General features: G+C 39.1%; 2 protein-coding genes across 17 annotated transcripts in view; both read left to right on the forward strand.

Moving 5' to 3' along the window:
- The window catches only part of LOC127048273 (spondin-2-like), a 103,465-nt gene extending 94,462 nt beyond the window's left edge, over nucleotides 1-9,003 (forward strand). For 8 of the 13 annotated variants that reach the window (XM_050947926.1, XM_050947923.1, XM_050947925.1 and 5 more), the window contains 6 exons: nucleotides 209-268; nucleotides 440-666; nucleotides 1,040-1,263; nucleotides 1,595-1,786; nucleotides 2,273-2,447; nucleotides 6,142-7,217. In XM_050947926.1, the coding sequence (XP_050803883.1) occupies nucleotides 252-268; nucleotides 440-666; nucleotides 1,040-1,263; nucleotides 1,595-1,786; nucleotides 2,273-2,447; nucleotides 6,142-6,320 (1,014 nt within the window). In that variant the 5' untranslated portion in view covers nucleotides 209-251 and the 3' untranslated portion in view covers nucleotides 6,321-7,217. Of the gene's footprint in view, nucleotides 1-208; nucleotides 269-439; nucleotides 667-1,039; nucleotides 1,264-1,594; nucleotides 1,787-2,272; nucleotides 2,448-6,141; nucleotides 7,218-7,733 lie in introns of those variants that run through there. The other 5 variants (XM_050947932.1, XM_050947934.1, XM_050947931.1 and 2 more) reach the window with 2 other exon arrangements.
- On the forward strand, nucleotides 9,004-21,859 carry LOC127048331 (transmembrane emp24 domain-containing protein 11-like). Of its 4 annotated transcripts, XM_050948072.1 has the most exons (7): nucleotides 9,004-9,675; nucleotides 10,185-10,401; nucleotides 16,417-16,473; nucleotides 17,669-17,769; nucleotides 18,630-18,755; nucleotides 20,318-20,464; nucleotides 21,649-21,859. In XM_050948072.1, exons 4-7 carry the CDS (start codon nucleotides 17,737-17,739, stop codon nucleotides 21,796-21,798), a joined length of 456 nt encoding a protein of 151 aa, XP_050804029.1. In that variant the 5' UTR covers nucleotides 9,004-9,675; nucleotides 10,185-10,401; nucleotides 16,417-16,473; nucleotides 17,669-17,736; the 3' UTR covers nucleotides 21,799-21,859. The 4 variants fall into 4 exon arrangements, with proteins under 4 accessions (XP_050804029.1, XP_050804028.1, XP_050804030.1 ...); XM_050948071.1 differs by having other exon boundaries at nucleotides 9,004-10,401; XM_050948073.1 differs by lacking the exon at nucleotides 10,185-10,401.
- Nucleotides 21,860-22,330: the final 471 nt, after the last annotated feature.

A 22,330-nucleotide genomic window follows, 5' to 3' on the forward strand; every position in this document is an offset into this window, starting at 1 on the left:
AAATTTCTGCTTCAACTTTTATGTTGTTTCTTCGTGCTTTATTTAATTTTAGCTTTAAAATAATAAATGTATAATTAATGTTTTTAAAGAAACATTTACTAGTCTAATTAATTCAAGATTCTAATAAGATTCTAAAAGAAAATCAAAAACATATTTCCTCAAACTCATTACCATGAACAAGTTTAAGATATTTTTTATTTTCCATTAGAAACAGTTGTCCTAGATAGAGTTACAGCTTTGTAACACACTGCATGGAAACTTCAACTCTGTAAGTCCTATATGTTCTTAGATACATTCAGTTTTTAAATGCATTGGGTGTATTTTCTTCTAGTTCAAAACCTATACTATATTAAATTTCATTGGGTTACAGTTATTCAGTTTTGAATCTACAGTGACTAATAAGGCTAACATGGACACTTTTTTTTCTTTCCATGTGTAGGGAAATGGAAAACCTGATGCTTGGCTACAGTTCCTGTAAACTTATCTGGACACTGCTTATAACAATTTTAGGCTATACCAGCTGTCTGCCTGTGGGTGATGATTCTGTTTGCACAGCAGAGGAAATTGCTAAGTACAGCATAGTCTTTGTAGGGAAATGGAGTCAGGCTGCTTTCCCTAAGCAGTATCCCCTTTATAGGCCTCCAGCACAGTGGTCTTCCTTGCTAGGTAAGTGAAGTGTGCACAGTGTCAAGACCAGATAAAACTCTCTACGGTTGTGATTACATTTTTTTGTTTTTTATTTGAATTTATTGAGAATTCCCTTTAGTAAAATGAAAGTCAAAACTAATGTAGCTTGACAGATAAACAATAACATACAGAACTTGCAGCATCCAAAATACTTAGAGTCTACAACTGCTTTCAATTGGCTTCAGTTTTCAATCGGCTACAGCAGAAGTAAACAGTAATAAGTTAAATGTTTTAGAAAATCCTAAAGGTAAATACCCAAATTGTTGCACATCAGAAATAAAACAGAGAAACTGCAGCAATTAAGATAATCCAAAGCAGACTTTTATATTGAGCAATGTGTTCCCTTAAATAGGTGTTACCCATAGTTCTGACTATAACATGTGGAAAAAGGATGAATATGTCAGCAATGGTGTGCGTGATTTTGCTGAAAAGGGTGAAGCCTGGACATTAATGAAGGAAATAGAAGCAGCTGGAGAAAAAATTCAAAGTGTGCATGGAATCTTTTCAGCTCCTGCCATTTCCAGTGGTACAGGACAAACCTTCACGGAATTAGAAGCACATTCAAGGCACTCCTCAGTACGTACATTTACATTTTCATTTTAAGGGTCACTTACTAGTTTTATGCCAGCAGGATGCAAAAGGAGATATTTGAAATGCCACTGATAGTTATCAATATAATGCAAGAAATTGCTAAGAGAATCCACTTTTAAGGAACCTTATGAACATAAAATCAAATAAAAAAGCATACTGGAATATGTTCTTTTTAGAAACCCTCAAATAAAATAGTCAGAAATATGTTTGACCCATTGTCATACTAGAAATCAGACCCTGAAGTTCCTGCTACACAAGCCTGCAGAGACCGGCAGGGGACTGTTAATTATTATGATGTTTTTCTTTCACTTCCTAGGTTTCTTTTATTGTACGAATTGTGCCCAGCCCCGATTGGTTTGTGGGTGTTGACAGTCTAAATCTATGTGAAGGAGATCATTGGAAAGAACAAGAAACAGTAGATCTTTTTCCATATGATGCTGGAACAGACAGTGGTTTCACATTTTCCTCACCAAACTTTGCCACTATTCCACAGGATACTGTTACAGAGGTAAGTGTGTGTATGTTGTGTACATATAGTGCTTGCGGGAGTGGGAAAGAATAGAGAAGCTGAAGCACCACCCTCTGTGACCTCTTATAACAATTCTACATCTACAGCACCCATTATTCCCCAGTCAGTATCCTTGCCACTGCCAGCATTCCCTACTTACTTCTTGTCTCCTCCATCAACTTGCTCCAAGCATTATTGTGCGTGCTGACTACCCTCCATCCAGTATCTCCATCCAAAAATAGCCACAATTTCTTGTGTGATCTCAGTCCCAGAATTCTTCCATAAAAGTTAGTGCGATTATCTTCATGACAAGAAATCACAGCTTTTTTGTGTGGCCCGGATGCATAAAGACTGTGTACTCCCAATTCATATGAGTTTTTACTTGCCCAGAAACATAATTCAGATGTGATATTCTGTTTAAAACTTCTATCCTTACTAACATGGCAATACTATTTCTATCAACTTCCTTTTATTTTTAATTCATAGATCACTTGTTCCTCTCCAAGTCACCCAGCAAACTCATTTTATTATCCCAAGCTAAAAAGTTTGCCACCTATTGCTCGAGTAACCATTGTAAAACTTAAAAGAAACCAGCTGGGTCTTCCTGGTTCTCAGCCTAACCTGACTGCAGTAGGCAATGAAATAGATGACTCTGTCTCAGGTAAGTGGTTAATACTTTGATCAACTAGATCCTTTTGTTCCCATTCACAGAGCAGCAAAGGAGAGAAGCAAAATTTTAGAAAACTTCAAATCTGTCAGGCCATGTGGAAGAGAATATGGTTATGTAGAATATTCCTGCTACAGGTAGCAGCAACTTTTCCCTTTACAAAAGTGCTGCAGAGAAACCGGGGGCATGCCCAGATAAATAACAGCTAATCATTATATTTCTTTGTACCCTTTTCTGTGTGGAACAGCATTAACTATTCCTCTGTACTCTGGATCTAATTCTAATATCACTTACGCCTACATAAATTGGGAGTCATTCTACCAAACCAATGGAGTTACACAAGTGTAAATATAATATAGGTCAGATTAGAATTGGGCCTTCCGGGAGAGAGACCAGAGACCACAACAACAGTATAGGCAATAAACTAGTCCAAGTGTCATAGGAAAAGGATACTGAAAGAAACATGCGGGAGGAGCCTTCATGTCTGGCCAGGGATCCGCAGATTTGGGTTAGATCCACAGCATGTCTTATTCAAGCCGTAGAATTTCCATAGAGCCACCAGTCCTGTGTGAAAGGGATACTCTGTCAGACTCTCTGGGCTGGTCTACACTAGGGGAGGAGATCGAGCTAAGATACGCAACTTCAGCTGTGTGAATAACGTTGCTGAAGTCGAAGTATTTTAGATTGAGTTACCTACCGTCCTAACGGTGCGGGATCGATGTCAGCAGCTCCCCCGTCGACTCCGCTACTGCCGTTCGCGTTGGTGGAGTTCCGGACTCAACAGGAGCACGTTGGGGGATCAATATATCGTGTCTAGATGAGACGCGATATATCAATCCCCGAGATATTGATTGCTACCTGCCGATACGGCCGGTAGTGAAGACGTACCCTCAGCTCCCCAAATCCTGTGCAAATACTAAAGAAAGTGCTTCCTTCCTGTGTGTTCTTACATAATGGAGCAAAGCGATTATATTTACTATATCCTCCTTGGTAAGAAGTATTTTCATAGTGATATGAAATAAGAAAACAAAATTCACTTCACCAGCTTGAATAGAATTATGATAGCAACTGATACCTACAGAACGAGATACCCGAGGAGAGTTTGAATTTTTTACTGAAATGCTCAAATGAAGCCAAGATTTAATTTCAAACAATAATATATTTATCCCATCACAGCATTCTTTTTTTTTAAACTGTCTGTGAATGTTAGTGCTCATGTAGGTGAAGTTCATAGCACTGATTTGACCCAGTCTTAGTGACAAATTCTAAGTATAAATGCTACATCCCCTCTGACGAGGAAAGAAGACGGATGGTAGAGAGCCCCCGGCAGGCTTACTCTAGGCACTCTCTGGTAACTTTCTGTACAGGATTGTAGAAAAGGGGAATGTGGAGCACTTCTTAAGAAATGAGTGCAGAGACCAAAATCCTGCACAGGAGAGATCCGTGGGACACATTCCCTGCATATTCTGTAGTAGCAACCATGGCCCAAGTGCATGCCATCTGCTTCAGATTGGGACTGAAGAGTCTATTTCTCTGGCTTTGGCTCTGTGCCAGGAGTTTGGACCATAATGTGGACTTCGCAGATTTCCTCACAATAAATAAAGAAAGCTTACCTTCCCCATGGTTAATCAAGGCCTGACTTGTACATTTAAAACAAGCAGATTTCTAATTTAAAAAAATGTTTTCTCAATAAACAAGAGCTGATCATCCATCATTCAAATTGAGTGACACAAATCACACATAGAATAATATCCTTTCCTCCACAACGTTTGGGAAGGGTTTACTATTTAATCTGGCCCCAATTCAGGAAAGGCGCTCAAGTATGTACTTAAGTGCTTTCCTTACTAGGGATGGTCTTTAAAACATGCGTAAGTGCTTCCTGAACTGGATCCTTAGTATGCTACTTTGAAGATATTATGCAGGATTCTCATTCTTGGGTCTCAGCTCCATAGCCTAAGACAGATAGGTTTGTCTTGTCTTGAAAGCTTAAGATCCAAGAGTTGGAAGTCACCAATATGGTATTTTTAGATACTATTTATTTAATTAATATTTAATTTTTATTTAATTCCCCATAAATGTGAGTAACTGGAAGTGCTAGCTAGAGCAACATGCTGTATTAACTTCCCCACAAAGTTAGTTAATGTGCCTCAGTGTAGGTTAAAAACTCTCTCTGCCCACACCCTCAGGTGTTCCAATACTGGACATCCCTATAGCAGATACTGTGAATCAGTGGTTCTCAAACTTGAGGTCAGGACTCCTTGGGATCACGAGGTTATTACGTGAGGGATTGTGAGCTGTCAGCCTCCACCTCAAACCCCGCTTCGTCTCCAGCATTTATAATAGTGCTAAATATATTTTAAAAGTGTTTTTAATTTATAAGGAGCGGGAGTCGCACTTAGAGGCTTGCTCTGTGAAAGGGGTCACCAATACAAAAGTTTGAGAACCACTGCTGTAAATCGTACCAAACTATAACAAGTTATGTAATATATTTGTAATACATTTGATGAGATAATAGTCATTGTTTAGACAAACTACATATTTAGTTCTTTTAAGTTTTCTATACAAGTCCATTTCTCTACTCCATTAAAATGTTAGTAATTCAAGAGACATTATAAAATAAGAGCAACACATACTACATCAGAGCAATTCATTGTAAGTAAAGCATTTGTTGGACATTCCTAGTCTGAAGTCTCCACTTTGTGTATATACCAGTAACTTAATCCATATAAAAAACTTACTCCACAGGCATAAGGAAAGATTTAATTACCAAAGGTCAAACCATGTTCCCCATCCACTGAAGGTCTATAGAGATCCGTGACTACAGACATATTTCCTCCTAGCTGCTGAGGGAGAGAGTATCTGTATATTTTCTTCAAGAATTTTATAACTTACATATCATTCGTATATATATTCTGTATGTTTGTATATATTACTTTACAGAATTTCTGATTTATTTGGTTGTAGTAAATTTAAAGGATATTAGTATTAAAAAGCTTTTAGTTATACAATATATTTTATTGGCAAAAGGAAGACTGTATGTCTAAAAGGTGCTTTACCTTTTCTTGCCAAAAGCTAACTACAAGAAGATTTAGCCGTAAAAAGAATTAGCATTTTCTTTACTCATGAGGAAGAATAGAATAGGACTTAAATGGAAAATGAAATGAATAGGAACAATATATACAAAGTCGTCTCAGGGTATATAAATAAACTTGATAAAAATCTTAATCCTGGTATTATCCAGCAAGCCATGCAAGGGCAAATGAGTTAGTAGTAGTGAGATGACAGTAAAATACAATTCTATTTTCAGAGCATGCTCATTTTAAACAGTTTTCCATGAGAAGAACATTTTAAATTCTCAACTAAATAAGTGTTATACCATAACTAATGCAGTACTTCAAACAACCTCTACATTACAGTCTACCTTTTCAGGAGCTGAAAACAGATGTCTTTATTTACAGACAACATATGGCTTTTATTAAAATCATGTTAATTCTGTTTTTTCAAGTAGATCTTTTTAATATTATCTGTAATGTAACTGATAGTAAATTCTTCATGTATCAAAACAAACATCAGCCTTATATTTGTATAAGTAAGGACAATTTGATAATAGTTTTGAACATTTTGCCAACTATGTGTTTGCCTTAAGCACATATTTCTGTCACATCACCTCTTCTTATATATGTTACAGAAACGCCATTGGACTGTGAGATTTCACTGTGGTCTTCCTGGGGTCTTTGCAGAGGTACTTGTGGAAAGATAGGGACCAAAACCAGAACTCGTTATGTACGCCTTCAACCTGCCAATAATGGAACTCCTTGTCCAAACCTGGATGAAGAAACAGAATGTGAACCGGACAATTGTATCTGAAATCTCCTTTCCAATGGAATAAAGAATAGACAATAATCTAGATCATTTAAATTCAGGTTAGATTTAGTTGAATCTATACTCCATGTCAGTCACTATTCCTTATAATTCAGGTATGTTGTAATGTTTTATTGAAATGTTTAATTAGACTGGATAATGTTTCTATTGTTTGATATCAACACTTTTTTTAATTACTTAATTTTAGTCTGACAGTTCTTGATCATTTACAGGGAAAACAAAACAAAATCCACTGAACCCATTCCTTCCTACAAATATTGTGTAAGTTCTTGCAGTACCATCTAGTGGCAGAAAAGAAATTTTTGGACATACTGCAAAGTTCATTTATGTTAACAAATCTTTTGAATACAATCTAGATTATCACATACATTCTTAAATATTAGAATTTGTAGATTTAAATTTGTTTATTTATACCTATAAAGCTAATTATTATGTTGCTGTAAATTATGTTTTATTATAATTTATTGGCATTAATGTTGACTTCTTTTAATCATGTTTAATTGAGTACACTTCTTTGGAAAACACTCACATAAACCAGAGTGACCAGATATTGTAACATAGTTAGGACAATAAAATAACTGTGTAAACTTGTCTTGAATCCTATGCATGCAGAGCAGGAGGTTTGTTTTTCCTCAGACATTGGAAAAATGCCAAATACAAAACTACTCAGCTCAGAAGCTTCATATAAGCACTCAGAAGTCTGTATACTAATGGAGAGCCACTGAACTCAGTTGAGTTGAATCTCTTTTCAGATTTAAAAACTGACTGATCTTTTCTGTGGATCCCTATCAAATAAACTGACTGGGAAATAACTGGTGAAAAATTGTAAAGTCTGTTCAGATGACTATAAGTTATACCATTTTCTATGTGTAGGAAATAAATTTGTCCATGTTTCTCTAAAAGTGTATGTGGATGTGAATTATTTGTTTATGTAAAAGTCACAAATTTTTGAGGCATAAATGAGAAATTATAGATTTGTTTTTAAATGACTCAAAACAGAATTATGTATGGATTTCACAAAACATAATATATCAAAAGCTGTTCCAGACTCTGAGTTTTGTTACTCAAATAGCTAATTGGTTGAAAAAATGATAGCACGTGGGTTATGCAGAGTTTTTAGTTATAACCTAGGAAAAGGATTTTTAAAATATAAGCATTCAACAGAAAACTTTTAAGCTAGTTGGGTGTTCATAAGTCTACAGTGCACTGTCCTAGAAAATATACAAAAATAAGAAAGGCACGCATATGAACAAGAAAGATTTTGGATGGGGCTGGGCAGGTTCATTCTGAAACATGCCATCTATGAAAACCATTTTTGTGCACTAAAAGGGACACTGCACACTGCATTCTCTTTAGGTACAGGAATACTTAAAGGTTCTGACACTTTTTTTTTTATAGGACTCAGATGAGGATCCTGACGAGTCCTGAAGAAATTAGAACTTTTATCAGCATAGTACATACTGGTCCTCCAAACACTGAATAAACAATTAAAACAAATACTCGGCTCCAGTTTAATACAGCTAAGTATTTAAAAAAAACACACTAACTTTTGTCATTTCTGGATGCCTTGCATTCTTCTGATTATCACTCTCCTGTCCTCCATCCCCCTTGTTTCACTTATTCTTGTTTATAAGACCACCTTTTTCTCCATGTTCCTCCTGTGTCCACATTCTTACAGGTCATTAGCTCTCAAATATCCTGATTTTGGGGAGAAAGGAACTTTTCTCAGGTCTCTCTACATTCAGTATTACATTTATGTCCTTTTCCATTCTTTCTTTATTTTCTATACAGAAGTCTTCCTTATTTTCTGTTTTTGGGTTTTATTTTATTCAACTGTATAAATACCTAGATAAACAATTACATCCATCACCAAGGTATCAGAACAACTTTAAAATGTATTAAAATATACCTGTGAAGTATGCATTTATTCTGTTCCCTTGCCCCTTCCCCAATCCATTCTCATTGCCCTTTGCTCCATTTCAATGGGCCATCCTGCTCTGTGAGACATCCATGTCACTGCAAGAGATTAATTCAGCCTCCAGCATCATTCCTATTAGTGGTCCGGACAGAATTTGAACTGTTGACTGATAAACGGCCAAAGGCTCCAAATCCTATTGTCCATGTTTCTGGACTGATGCTGGAACCCTAAGTTGAAACATAATATGTGATGGTTACAAACACTAGGAATGAGAGGATAAGAAGGAACTTGTAATATTTTCCATGGGATCTCATGACAACAGCTGTAACTTATAACAACATGAAATATATAATAAAGGGCATATTTTTCAAGTACTCAGCATCCGCAAATTGGGGCTGGTTTTTCAAAAGCATTCAACCAACACTTCCATTATGACATTTATGTAACCCCCTTGGGGTTTAGAGATCATGGCCCCTTTAAAACCTTGTCCTGAGGCAGAGGGAGTGCTGATTGTTGCAGCAAGAGGAAGTGCTGGTTGTTCCAGGGGTGTGGAGAGAGGTAAAGTGACAGGGTAGGTCTGTCTGTAGTTACAGAGAGAAGGACTATAACAAGCAGGCCCTCACATAGTGAAGCAGACGAGAACCAGCCCGAAGCCTGGGTGGGACAGAGTGACCAACCAGGATTGCCCCAATACAGGAGACAGGAGGAGCACCATGGAAAGGAGGAATCACTTGAGAAGGACAAACCAGAGCTGGATGGGGCTATGAGTACTGGGCCATGTCACCTTGCACTGGACATAAGGAAGGAGGCTGTAGCTCTGTGTGGGTTTGCAGAGAACGGCAGAAAAGGGACCAGAGGACTTTATTGTTGAAAGGTTACTGGTGCCGAAGACGAGCAGGAGCACCCAAGACTCACTGCTGTACTGGTATTCTGCCCAGGGTTCCTGGACTCTGAGTGTAGACACACTGCTTGGTGTCTGTCCTTTTGTATTGTGGTACCACTGGACCTGTGGAGTCTTGTGTTTGGATATAACACTGTTTTACCACTCCCCCTATCTTCCCTCACGTTGTTTTGCTCCAATCACCCTTCTGTAAATAATATTTTCTTTTCCTATATTCATTGTACTATGCTGGTGTGTGTGTTTACACCAGTGGATGTGGAACAGGTGCTCCTGGGCTGGGGGAGAGTTTCCCTGATGCGTTCCTGCACATGCCTTTTGTTGGCCGGAGCTGCCTGAAGAGCAGACTCAGTCTTGGCCATGAGGGTGCATTTATAACCAGGTTTCCTAGCATGCAGGAGATGGTCACTTATTTGTATGGTAAATCTGCTGTGTTGAAGGTTTTGCTTTTCACATACTTGCTGTTTGTGTCCCCAAATCAGGATGAAGGATAGTCCCTTGAGACAGGAAGTGGGAATCCTGAGGTAAATGCCTGTATTTGTCTATTAATGATTGAAGCAGCTATTGTGAAACAAACGTATCCTGGCAAGTCAACTGTGAAAGCACTGTCTCCCAGAATCTTGTGGATCACCTTGTGGAAACTGTAGAGGACACTGATACTGGGCCATCACAAAGATATCCACGTGTGTCATCTGCAGATTGTGACAGAGGCTGCAAAAAATTCTATGGATAAGTGTCCTTTCCTGGAAATTAAGGCCTGGCATAGTGAAGGAAGGAAACTCCATATGCCTCAGAAAACTACTCTCGGTTTTCTTGTGGTTGTTCTTTCCTCACCTCATCTTATGGCACAATCTAGATTCAGGCCAGGCTTTAGTGGAACTGATGGATTATGTCCTGCAGCCAATGCATAGAGGACAGACTCTCATCCTCCTGAACTTTTCTGCAGCTTTGATAAGAAACTGCACCTCTATTATTAGACCCCTCACTTGTGGAGTCTCAAAAGGATCAACTCTGTCTTTGTTCTATTCAACAGCTAAATACAGGCATGAAGTGGACTGGTCAGATGCCAAGTGCCAGCAATATACAGATGATACACTGCTCTGCAAGTCTTTTGCAATATATGATACCACTACCACCAAGATGGCCCACAATTTGAATGACATCAGCTCATGGAAAAAACCCAACAGGTTGAAGCTGAACCCAAGCAAGACAGAAGTTATGTTAATAAGCAGAGGAAAGCATTTTTAAAGGTTTGCAACCACAGTGGAGTGTCTCCTTTCGTTGATGGTACTCCCTTGCTATAGGCCAATTTAGTCTGTAGCTTAGGAATGTTCCTGAATTCCTCACTGATATTAAGATCTCACATAGCAGCATCCACGAGTGGCGCTTTGGATCATCTCCAGTTGCTAGGAGATTCTGTCCCATCCTGGCAAACAATGACCTAATCACAGTTACTCACATTTTTGTCACCTCTTGGCTGGACTACAGCAATGTGATATACTTGGGAATTAAACCTTTAGTGCTTAGTTACACAACATTGCACCGTGTCTGCTCAGCAACACTGGCTACTGCAAACACATCAGTCTCATCCCCCGCTCCCTACATTGTCTTCTCATAGAATACCACATCAAGTGCAAGGTCTCAGTCTTCACTTGCAAGGGGCTCAATGGTCTGGGCCAACAGTAACTAAAAGACTAAAGCTCTGGGATGAGGATGTGATCAACAATTTCATTCCTCTGGCACAATGGAACTTTCTGCAATAAAGATCAAGCTTGTCTGTGCAGGAGACAGAGCTTTTTTAGATCTGGGCAAAGACTAAGGAAGGAACTCCAATAGGCCATCAAAAGCCTCACTACCTTCCATTCTAAATGCAAGGCATATTTTTTCCTTATCTTCTCCATCATAAATGTACCAAAATGTGTGTGTGCAGTGCACAATTGTCTGCCTGGGGAGAACATGAGTGAACCAACTACTGGAAGGGGCTCTTGTACTATGATGAGTGCTGCATTAAGAGGGCTGTGTTGTGAGCTGGTGGGGGGGAATATCCGAGTGTCTGTCTGCTGTGACCATTCGTTTGACTGGATCTAGTTGCAGGGACTGTTTGATCACGTGTTTGTTTGAAAAGTGTGACTGTTTGATCGTGTGGTTGGTTGTTTGAAGAGTGTGAATTGGGAGTGCTTTATTCCAGGTAGGCCTTGAGTGGCTGATTGGAGAGAAGGCTTTGAGCTGAGCCAAGTGCTACGAGCCAGCAGCCTGATAAAAAAGCAGCCAGTTGCGAACTGAGTGAGCAGTGAACAGAGGACAGGCAAATGGAGTTTGCCTGGGAGTTCACTTGAGGGGAGTTCCCACAGAGTGTTTTTGCCTTTCAGACTTCTGTGAGCAGTAAATACAACATCTAAAGAGGCTCTTGGAAAAAAGACATTATGGATAGTGAGCGATCAGTGGTTTTAACCTGCTCAGGATGTGCCATGTTTGTCTTTCTCCCAAAGGATAGAAGCAACTTCGTCTATACAAAGTGCAAGCTGGTCTCCATATTGTAAGAGAAAGTTAAAGGACTAGAGACTGGGTATCAGAAGGAGACCCCATTGACTGGAAGGCATGGGATGCATTGTCCTAGGGATGGTGGTTCTACGAACCACCACTCTCAACAGGAGGAGATGGTGGTAGTTGAGGACTCCCTCCTAAGGAAACTTGAGAAGTATGCTGGGAAACTTGAGAAGTATGCTGCTTGCTTGGAGCTAGAATTCAGGATGTGATGGACTATCTGCAAGGAACGCTACCCCTTCCTACTCCTCCATGTGGGCACCAATGATACTACAAAGAATGACCTTCAGCGTGTCACTGCAGACTATGTGGCTCTGGGAAGAAGGATAAAGGAGTTTGAGGCACAAGTCATGTTCTTGTCCATCCTCCCTGTTGAAGGAAAAGGCCCAGGTAGGGACCATTGAATTGTCATGATAAATGCGTGGTTATGCAGGTGGTGTCGGAGAGAGGGCTTTGGATTCTTCGACCATGGGATGTTGTTCCAGGAAGAAGGATTGCTAGGAAGAGATGCTCTTCCCTCTCTAATGAAGAGAGGGAAGAGCATCTTCACAGGCAGGCTGGCTAACCCAGTGAGGAGGGCTCTAAACTAGGTTCGCCTGGGGATGGTGACCTAAGCCTGGAGGTAAGTGGGGAAGTGGGATACTGGGAAGAAACATGAGGAGGAGGGTGCAACAGGGGAGGCCTCTTGATTCATACTGTATACAATATGATTGTTCAGAGCTCCAATATGAAACTGGATAAAATCCAAAGAGACTCAACAGGCTTAAGTTTAGAGGTGAGAGCAACAAGGGTGATGTCATGGTGGGCATCTGCTATAGACCACCAGACCAGGAGGATGAGGTAGACAAAGCTTTCTTCAGACAACTAACAGAAGTTTCCAGATCACAGGCCCTGGTTCTCATAGGGGACTTCAATCACCCTGACATCTGCTGGGAGAGCAATACAGAAATGCACAGACAATCCAGGAAGTTTTTGGAGACTGTTGGGGACAACTTCCTGGTGCAAGTGCTGGAAGAACCAACTAGGGGCCATGCTTCTCTTGACCTGCTCTTCACAAACAGGGAACAATTGGTAGGGGAAGTAGAAGTGTGTGGAACCTAGGCAGCAGTGGCTATGAGATGGTCAAGTTCAGGATCCTGACAAAAGGAAGAAAGGAGAGCAGCAGAATACAGACCCTGGACATCAGGAAAGCAGACTTTGACTCTCTCAGGGAACTGATGGGCAGGATCCCCCGGGACACTAATATGAGGGAGAAACGAGTCCAGGAGACCTGGCTGTATTTTAAAGAAGCCTTATTGAAGGCGCAGGAACAAACCATCCAGATGTGCAGAAAGTATAGCAGGTGACCAGCTTGGCTTAACAGAGAAATCTTCAGTGAGCTTATACACAAAATGGAAGCTTACAAGACGTGGAAACTTGGACAGATGACTAGGGAGGAGTATAAAAATATTGCTCAAGCCTGCCGGGTTGTAATCAGGAAGGCCAAAGCACAATTGGAGCTACAGCTAGCAAGGGATGTGAAGGGTAACAAGAAGGGTTTCTGCAGGTATGTTAGCAACAAGAAGGTGGTCAGGGAAAGTGTGGGACCCCTACTGAATGGGGGAGGCAACCGAATAACAGATGATGTGGAAAAAGCTGAAGTACTCAATACTTTTTTTGCTTCAATTGTCACAGACAAGGTCAGCTCCCAGACTGCTGCACTGGGCAGCACAGTATGGGGAGGAGGTGAGCAGCCCTCAGTAGTGAAGAACAGGTTAAGGATTTATAGAAAAGCTGGGCATGCATAAGGCCATGGGGCTAGATCTAATGCATCCAAGGGTGCTGAGGGAGTTGGCTAATGTGATTGCAAAGCCACTGGCCATTGTCTTTGAAAACTTGTGGCGAATGGGGGAGGTCTCAAACGATGGGAAAAAGGCAAAAATAATGCCCTTCTTTTAAAAAGAGAAGAAGGAGAATCCAGAGAACTACACACAGGTCAGCCTCATATCAGTGCTTGGAAAAATAATGGAGCAGATCCTCAAGGAATCCATTTTGAAGCATTTGGAGGAGAGGACAGTGACAGTCAACATGAATTCACCAAAGGCAAGTGAGGCCTGACTAACCCAATGAGATAAATGGCTCTGTGGATATGGGGAAAGCAGTGGATGTGATATACCTTGACTTTAACAAAGCTTTTGATATGGTCTCCCACAGCATTCTTGCCAGAAAGTTAAAAAAGTATGGTTTGGATGAATGGACTATAAGGTAGACAGAAAGCTGGCTAGATTGTTAGGCTCCACGGTAGTGATCAACAACTCGATATCTAGTTGGCAGCTGGTATCAAGTGGAGTGCCCCAGGGGTCTGTCCTGGGGCCAGTTTTGTTCAACATCTTCATTAATGGTCTGGATGATGGGATGGATTGCCCCCTCAGCAAATTCTTGGATGACACTAAGCTGAGGCCAGAGGTAGATATGCTGGAGGATAGGGATAGGGTCCAGAGTGACCTAGACAAATTGAAGGATTGGATTAAAAGAAATCTGATGAGGTTCAACAAGGACAAGTGCAGAGTCCTACACTTAGGATGGCAGAATCCCATGCACTGATACAGGCCGGGGACCAACTGGCTAAGTGGCAGTTCTACAGAAGAAGACCTGTGGATTACAGTGGATGAGAAGCTGGATATGAGTCAACAGTGTGCCCTTGTAGCCAAGAAGGCTAACGGCATATTGGGCTGAATTAGTAGGAGCATTGCCAGCAGATCGAAGGAAGTGATTATTCCCCTCTATTCGGCACTGATGAGGCCACATTTGGAATACTGCATCCAGTCTTGGGCCTCCCACTACAGAAAGGATGTGGACAAATTGGAGGGCAATGAAAATGATTAGTGGGCTGGGGCACATGACTTATGAGGAGGCGCTGAGGGAACTGGTCTTATTTAGTCTGCAGAAGAGAAGGGGAGCAGGGATTTGATAGCAGCCTTCTACTACCTGAAGGGGTTCTCCAAAGAGGATGGAGGTATGCTGTTCTCAGTGGTGGCAGATGACAGAACAAGGAGCAGTAGTCTCAAGTTGGAGTGGGGGAGGTCTTGGTTGGATATTAGGAAAAACTGTTTCACTAGGAGGGTGTTGAAGCACTGGAATGGTTTACCTAGAGAGGTGGTGGAATCTCCATCCTTAGAGGTTTTTAAGGCCTGGCTTGACAAAGCTGTGGCTGGGATATTTTAGTTGGGGTTGGTCCTGCTTTGAGCAGGGTTTGGACTAGACGACCTGCTGAGGTCTCTTCCAACCCTAATCATCTATGATTCTATGATGAATGTTATTGTATAAGAATCTGCATAGAATAGAGGTCCACAGTGCAAGAATCTGTTCTCTTCCCATGAAGGCACAACAAAAAGAAGACATCTGGAGTGTCTGAATGTGAGAAGAATATACTAAATTATTGTGCATCCTGCCTAGCAATGCTTGCCTGCGAGGCTGTGTCTGAACATCAATGGCCCAATTCAATGCCCACTGAAATCAATGGGAATATTTCCATGGATATCAATGGGCTTTGAATTGGGCCCTAAAATAGCTTTCCTCAAGCTATGACCATGGCAGCCAACTCACTGCCTACTCATAATGGGGAAGCAAGAGACAGAGTTGAGTCCTGTGGTGACTGAGACCCCAGCTGAGCACAGAGACACACAAGCAGAGAAAGAGGACTGCCAAAAATGTTTGCCTTGTGGTGGGCTGAGCAAAGCCCCAGCAAAAGGTAAAGCTGCATTACACTGCAAAATACATCCTTTCCATGGAAAATACTGTTTTTCTTGAATGATCCTGTGCCATAGAAGGAGACCTTTCCTTGAAAAAGGCGTTTTTGGTCGTTAGCACATACACAACAGAGATCCCTTCTGACAGATGAACAGAAATAATAACACAGCAAAACATTGAGATGTTGCCAGGTAATTCAATAGACAGAAATTATCCCAGAGAGTGCAATGATGCTGGAATTTGAAGCAGAGAATAGTTTATTTTAATCTTTATTTTTCTCTTGTTTGTTGAACTTAGGGGCAAGAGAGAAATTTAAGTTATTTACCACTCCCCAAACAATTTTGATTTCTCATAATGACAACATCTATTGATAGGGACATTCAACTACTTAGTGATCCTGGCCATCTTATTGACTATGAAAGCAGCTATGCTGGATTTTATTTTTAAATACACACATACAGAATACTCAGCTGACCTGTTGGACTAAAAACCCAGCAGTAACTGTCAAAGCTGACAAATACACAACAAACATACAACTCAGAAAAACATGAAGTATGGCATTTTCCCATTTTGGCACTTTCAGTCCTAATGTAGTTCATGTGTGTGTGAGAGGGGGAGAGTGCGTGCGTGCACACATACACAACAAAGTATAAATTAGTCCTATAAAACTTCATATAGCTGAGCTACAAATAAAATTTTGCTCCTTTCATGCTAGGAAGGACTTCAGAAATTATCTTTTTCTTATCTCATTCGGTGGCGCATACACATATATAAATAACTGAAGTAACTACCAGATGTCTTTTCTCACATTTTTTCCCAAAACCATGCCAATAAACAGCAAACAAGGAGTGAGCACAGAGCTGTGCTCATTTCTAACTAATCATTTCCAAAAGTAGTACAATAAGGATACATCAAAATCATGAAGAGCCACTTAATAGGAATTCTTTTGAGCTTCTGGGTTGCTGTCTCACCTGCTTTGTATTTTCATTCAGGGGAAAGAGAGGAGAAATGCATAATAGAAGACATTCCAAGTGATACCTTGATTACTGGTAGGTAGTTGTTGCTACATGATGGTCAATGTGTTTAATATTTAAAATGTTAATCTATGAAGTTCTAATACTGATAGCCTGATATATAATGCCAATGCGGCTGATCCTGCTTAGGTGAATGAGTGGTGGTGATGGTGAGCAGGGCACAAAGAGCATTTCCTCCTTTACTCCCAAAACAAGAGCCAGTCACAATATGGAAATGCACCATAGCCACTGCTCCATGCTAGCCATGAGTGTTACAGTTGTGTCATGTACTGCATGCTGAGTAATAACGTGAGAGGACTCCATGTTTCTGAATCTAAACTGGCTCTTTATTAAGAGAATTAGTTACAGAGTTGCTGTGACAGCAGCTAGCATTCAAGTTATGTGCACTCAGAATGGCTTCCTGATGCCTTCTCCAAACTCTTTCCTTCTATCTCCTCTGCTCATCCCTCCAAGTTCCATGCAGGTTGCTACAAGAGTCCTCTGCACTGACCAGAAGAGCTGGCTGAGCTAAGATGGAAAGCACAAAAGGCACCTATTTCTACAGTGCCAGAGATGCCATTGCAGTATGTGCTTCCTCGGAGGAATTCTAGTTTAGTCAACCATTACTGCCAGGGCTCCTATTACAACATGGTTTTGCCACTCTCCCTCACCAATGTGAGATCTGCATTTTCTGTTTACCAATGGTCAGGACCTCATTCAAGACCTGCTAAAAAAAGGACTATTCCACTAGGTGTTTTATACTGAGTTCATTAAAATCTTCCCAGTTAATGAGAAAGCGAAAAGCCCTTATTTGAGAAGGAGACAGATGCAAGACTGCCAGGAAACCATCAAACAGTTGATAGCTTGTTGTTCACAAGTGCTAGAGGCTGCATGAAAGACAGCCATACAAATGTAATTTGAGTAATGGATACCTGAACTTTTGGGACGATCTGCCATGTACCATGGCTTGCTAACCAGGCCAGAGCATGCAAGGCAATGATAATAAATTGTTACTTTTCTTTCACTAGTGTGTAACTTCTTGCTCACTCAATTGTGGTGCAAAATGCCACAATCTAATTATATGGTGAACTGGAAAAAGTCATAATTCTCTTAAATATGTAAGTTATCTTGTACTTAATTTTGTTTTTATAGTGACTTGATGTGAAATGAAAAAGTGAAAGATATTTAATATACTAACTTGTAATTCAAAGATTTGTATCCGTCTTCTCAGGGAGTTACAAGGTACAGCAATGGGATGTGCATGAACACAGGTTTCTTGAATCTGCTCCTGGTTTGGGAATGTTTGTGACCATTACAACTCCTACTAAGGAGGTAAAACTTAATATTCACATTTTTGGAGGCATTTGTACTGACTCTTCGAACTGGAAGGTCATACTATCTAAGGGGAATGGACAATATTTTTAAAAATAGGTGCCTAAAATTTGGTTCCTTAATCCATATTTAAGCAGCTAAATAAGTGGTCTGATTCTCAAAAGTGCAGAGCACATGTTGGTTGTCATTAAGGTCAATAAGAGAAGAAGGGTACTCAGTACTTTTGAAATTCAGGCCATTTATTCATGTATCTATATGGGTTTAGCACCTGGATTTTAGTCATCTTTTTTTAAATCTTGGTTAATGCTTTTTGCGTTAATACTAGATTTGGAAAAGCTTGCCATCAAAGAATACTTAAAATACAGTTGAAAAAGCAATATTAGTCAATGTTGTTTTGTGTTGACTACTGAAGCAACGTAGTAAAGTCAGTCGCTGTGTATGGAGAAAGGAAGGAGATGATAAATTAAACCAAAAATATTAGATTACCCATCAGGATGCATATACCAGCAATCCACAACTGCCTTCATTGCCACTGAGTGTTCAACTCTTCTGAAAATCAGGCTACTTTTTTATGTGCCAAAGTAAGGACTTAGGAGCTACACTTAAATACTCATTTTTGAAAATTTTGACTTTAGTGTCTATAGATAAGTTTTTAGTTCTCAGTGTAGACCACATTTTTTCTAGCTTTTATTCCCTAAATAAAATGTGAAAGTTAGGTTAATTGTATTTATATTAATAATATAATATAATTAATATTAAGTTTTAAATGTTAAAATATTCTGAGGTATGATGCACAGCATTTTATTTTTATGTTGATATCTGTAGTTCATAAATTAAAAAAATACACTTAACAATTACAGCTACTGTTGTCAAAATTGTATGGTCCACAAGGAACATTCTCTTTTACGTCACACTTACCTGGGGAGCATAATATCTGTTTGCAGTCTAACTCCACAAAGCTTATCTCATTTGGAGGAAGTAAACTGGTAAGAATATTTCTTGAATATTCTTTTTAATGATATCTGTCCTATCTAAACCACAGGCTCTGGAAGACAAATGAACATACAATATAGAGGTCTAGGAGCATAATTAATGACAAGAGTGAAAGGATTATGAAAGTATCTCAGTGGATCCATGTGTCCAATGTTGCTCTTTGATCTTGCAAAGCAATTCCACATAGGTGGACCTTTGGACCTCCTGAATTCAATGGAGCTCCACCCGTGCAGAACTTCCTGTATTATTTTGCTGTGATCAGTGTTTGAAGCCAGAAGAATCTTGCTTTGATGAATTATCTCAGAGATTGGCAAATGACTCTTTAGCCCAGGGGTTGGCAACCATTCAGAAGTGGTGTGCTGAGTCTTCATTTAGTCACTCTAATTTTAGGTTTCACATGCCAGTAATACATTTTAATTTTTTTAGAAGATCTTTCTATAAGTCTATAATATATAACTAAGCTATTGTTGTATATAAAATAAATAAGGTTTTTAAAATATTTAAGAAGCTTCATTTAAAATTCAATTAAAATCCAGAGCCCCCTGGACCGGTGGCCAGGACCCGTGCAGTGTAAAGTGCCACTGAAAATCAGCTCATGTGCCGCGTTCGGCACGTGTGCGATAGGTTGCCTACCCGTGCTTTAGCCAATATATGACATTTCCTAGTGACTGAAAAAGATAATGCTGGAGCTCAGAAGATGAAGAAATGAAACAGACTTTTCTTCATGTCAAGGAGTCAGGGCACAGTCAGTATAATACAGTGCAGATTAATTAATGTTTGTACAGCACCTTGATTATATAAAGCTTCAAAGTCCTGATTAATATGATGAAATGTTATAAGGGGAAAGATTTATCAACACAAATGCAGATACAAAAGCTTACTTATCTGAAAGCTATTACATTTCTGTCACTCCAGTGTCTTTGAGCAATACCTCTATAAACTTTAAAAACTTTAAATCTATGGGAGAGAGCCACACATGAATTCTATATGTATTGTTCTTTATATCACTATAAACCAAGCTAAACTTTGCAAATAACTGGAGAAAATTGCCTTTAGAAGCATATTTAATAGCCTACTGGAAATGCTATACTATGCCAGGTGGAAGACCTAGAACTGATTCTCATTATCTCTGTTTCTGACTTTGCTTCAGCTACAACCTAAGAGGGAAGAGTATTAAAAAAAAGAATTGATAATGGTATCAATTTTTAATTAGATTGGGTAGCCCTAAGAATGTTCATTTTTTGCCCTTTGTTGGACACAGTATAATAAATAGTTCACACTGATCGAATCAATAGCATTAGTATAAAATACAACACTAATAACAAAGTATGTAAATTTGTGTAATTAAAGTTTAAAACCTTGAAATATATACATTTTAAATATCTTATCTCTTTAGTAAGGACATCTATAAATAAGTTAAATACCATTCCTATAAGAAGGCTAAAAAGAAACCTTTGTTATTTATGCCTCACTTTGTTTCTGGGGACTTTTTTTTTTTTAAAATACCCACACCATAAATTCATGGGACTAATAATTGTTGTTATTGTGTTCACAGCGTATCCACTTGGACATTAGAGTTGGAGAACATTTTCTTGATGAAGCTATCGCTCAAGCCAAGGACAAAGTTAATGAGGTTAACTTTAGACTCGGACATCTAATTGAGCAAATTCATCACATATCCAAAGAACAAAACTATCACAGAGTATGTTTGTTCCCTAATAGAAATATGAAAGAATAATGCATGGAAACATCTGGATTTGGAAAGTTAAATGTTGGGTGCCATATTACAATATTTAGTTGTAGTATTATTTTTAATTAAACATTATTAAAAGTACTATTAATATTTAACCAAAATGGACCACAGTATGTAAATTATTACTTAAAACTGAACAATACATATTAATTAGGGTTTGTAAAACACTTTGCAGCTGTAAAGCAAAATACAGTATATAAGCTAATAATTAATTATTAATTAATCTTTATATAATCATCAGTTTTACTCTACAGTACTTTCCACTAATTACACAATTTGGTTAAGTTTAGTTTTGCTGGTCATAACTGCTATAATTCAAGTTGTATGTGCATCAAATTTTCATTTAAATTCTATTTTCACATGCTCATAACTTTGTGATAAATTACTATTTTGGGCTGAGATTCTTGATACTTAATCTCAGCCTAAAGGTGAATTTGTTTTAGAAGGACTGGGTAAAATCCTTCCATAGAATCATAGAATATCGGGGTTGGAAGGGACCTCAGGAGGTCATCTAGTCCAACCCCCTGCTCAAAGCCGGACCAATTCACAACTAAATCATCCTAGCCAGGACTAAATCATCCCAGCCACAGTCCCTTTTGTGAATCTAGTTCCAGGCACCTAGTTGCTTCTTCAGATGCCTAAATACCTTTAAATATATGGTTGTAAGTGCCTTATTGTGGCTCCAATCCAGGTAAAAAATGTCTGTGCATAAATCCATCCCTGTTCAGGAGAGCATGTAAGCATATGTTTAACATTATGAATGTGTTTTAGTCCCATTGACTTCAGGAGGAAGTATGCATGTGCTTAAAGAACTATACTAATGCTCAGCCCAATCTATGACCATATGAAACTTCTGCTCACGCTTTCACTGCAGCACAAAAGCCAACCTTATATAACCTGTTGTTCAGTGCTCAAATTGTGATTTGCAACTCTGATAGTAATATGGATAAGAAGTTCAAACTCTTATTTTCATCAAATTGATAATAGTTAAGAAGAGAATATCGTATAGGGCTTGTTCATTCTCTCCAGTATGTGGACAGATAACACATGCCTTGGTAGCAGGTAGCAGCATCAAGTACTGTACTTAGATTTTTTAAAAGCAAATAATTATGTCTTTTCCCTCTTTTCAACAGGAACGTGAGGAGTACTTTCGATTGACAAGTGAAGAAACTAACAACAATATCCTGCGGTGGGCTCTTGCACAAACACTGATCCTTATCTTAGTTGGATTCTGGCAAATGAAATGTCTTAAAGATTTCTTTATTGCTAAAAAGCTTGTTTAAGACTGATAGAAGTGAATACACTTCTAAATTATTCAACATATAATGCATAATGTCTACATCAATAAAGCACAAAATGCAAAAATATGTACTATTGTCTTATTTACATAAAAAGGTGAAATTAAACTAGTTTTCAAGTAGCTGAATACAATAATCCTCTGGTAAGAAAAATATTACAAGAAAATATGAAGTACATGAATTGCGGGGGGCAGGAGAGAGGAATTGTAAATATACTCTTCTCAAACATCACTCATGCCTCCCAGTCTCAATAATTACCACTCCCACCTCCTGCTCCCCTATCAGATTCACACTGTTGGGTCTCTCCTCCCATTTCTTTCTGCAGAATCTGTTCCCCTCACTTCCTTCTAAAGATTTAGTTTATATCTTAATCTGAATAGCACCATACATATATATATCTAAATGGCATACAGTTGGCAGTCCATCCTGCCTTTTGGCTGTTTTTCAGACCCACCCCAAATAATCCTGAATAATTATGTAAATTATCACAGGTGAGAACTATCCTACTCAGTCTGAC

The sequence above is a fragment of the Gopherus flavomarginatus genome, chromosome 3, assembly GCF_025201925.1.
Source record: "Gopherus flavomarginatus isolate rGopFla2 chromosome 3, rGopFla2.mat.asm, whole genome shotgun sequence".
NCBI lineage: Eukaryota > Metazoa > Chordata > Testudines > Testudinidae > Gopherus > Gopherus flavomarginatus.

Excerpts from the sequence above, each read along its gene's own strand:
- LOC127048331 (XM_050948070.1), top strand. The coding sequence starts at position 16,344 with ATGAAGAGCCACTTAATAGGAATTCTTTTGAGCTTCTGGGTTGCTGTC. Across the intron at positions 17,770-18,629 it reads TTACAACTCCTACTAAGGAG|CTACTGTTGTCAAAATTGTA; the intron begins GTAAAACTTAAT and ends TAACAATTACAG. Across the intron at positions 18,756-20,317 it reads CATTTGGAGGAAGTAAACTG|CGTATCCACTTGGACATTAG; the intron begins GTAAGAATATTT and ends TTGTGTTCACAG.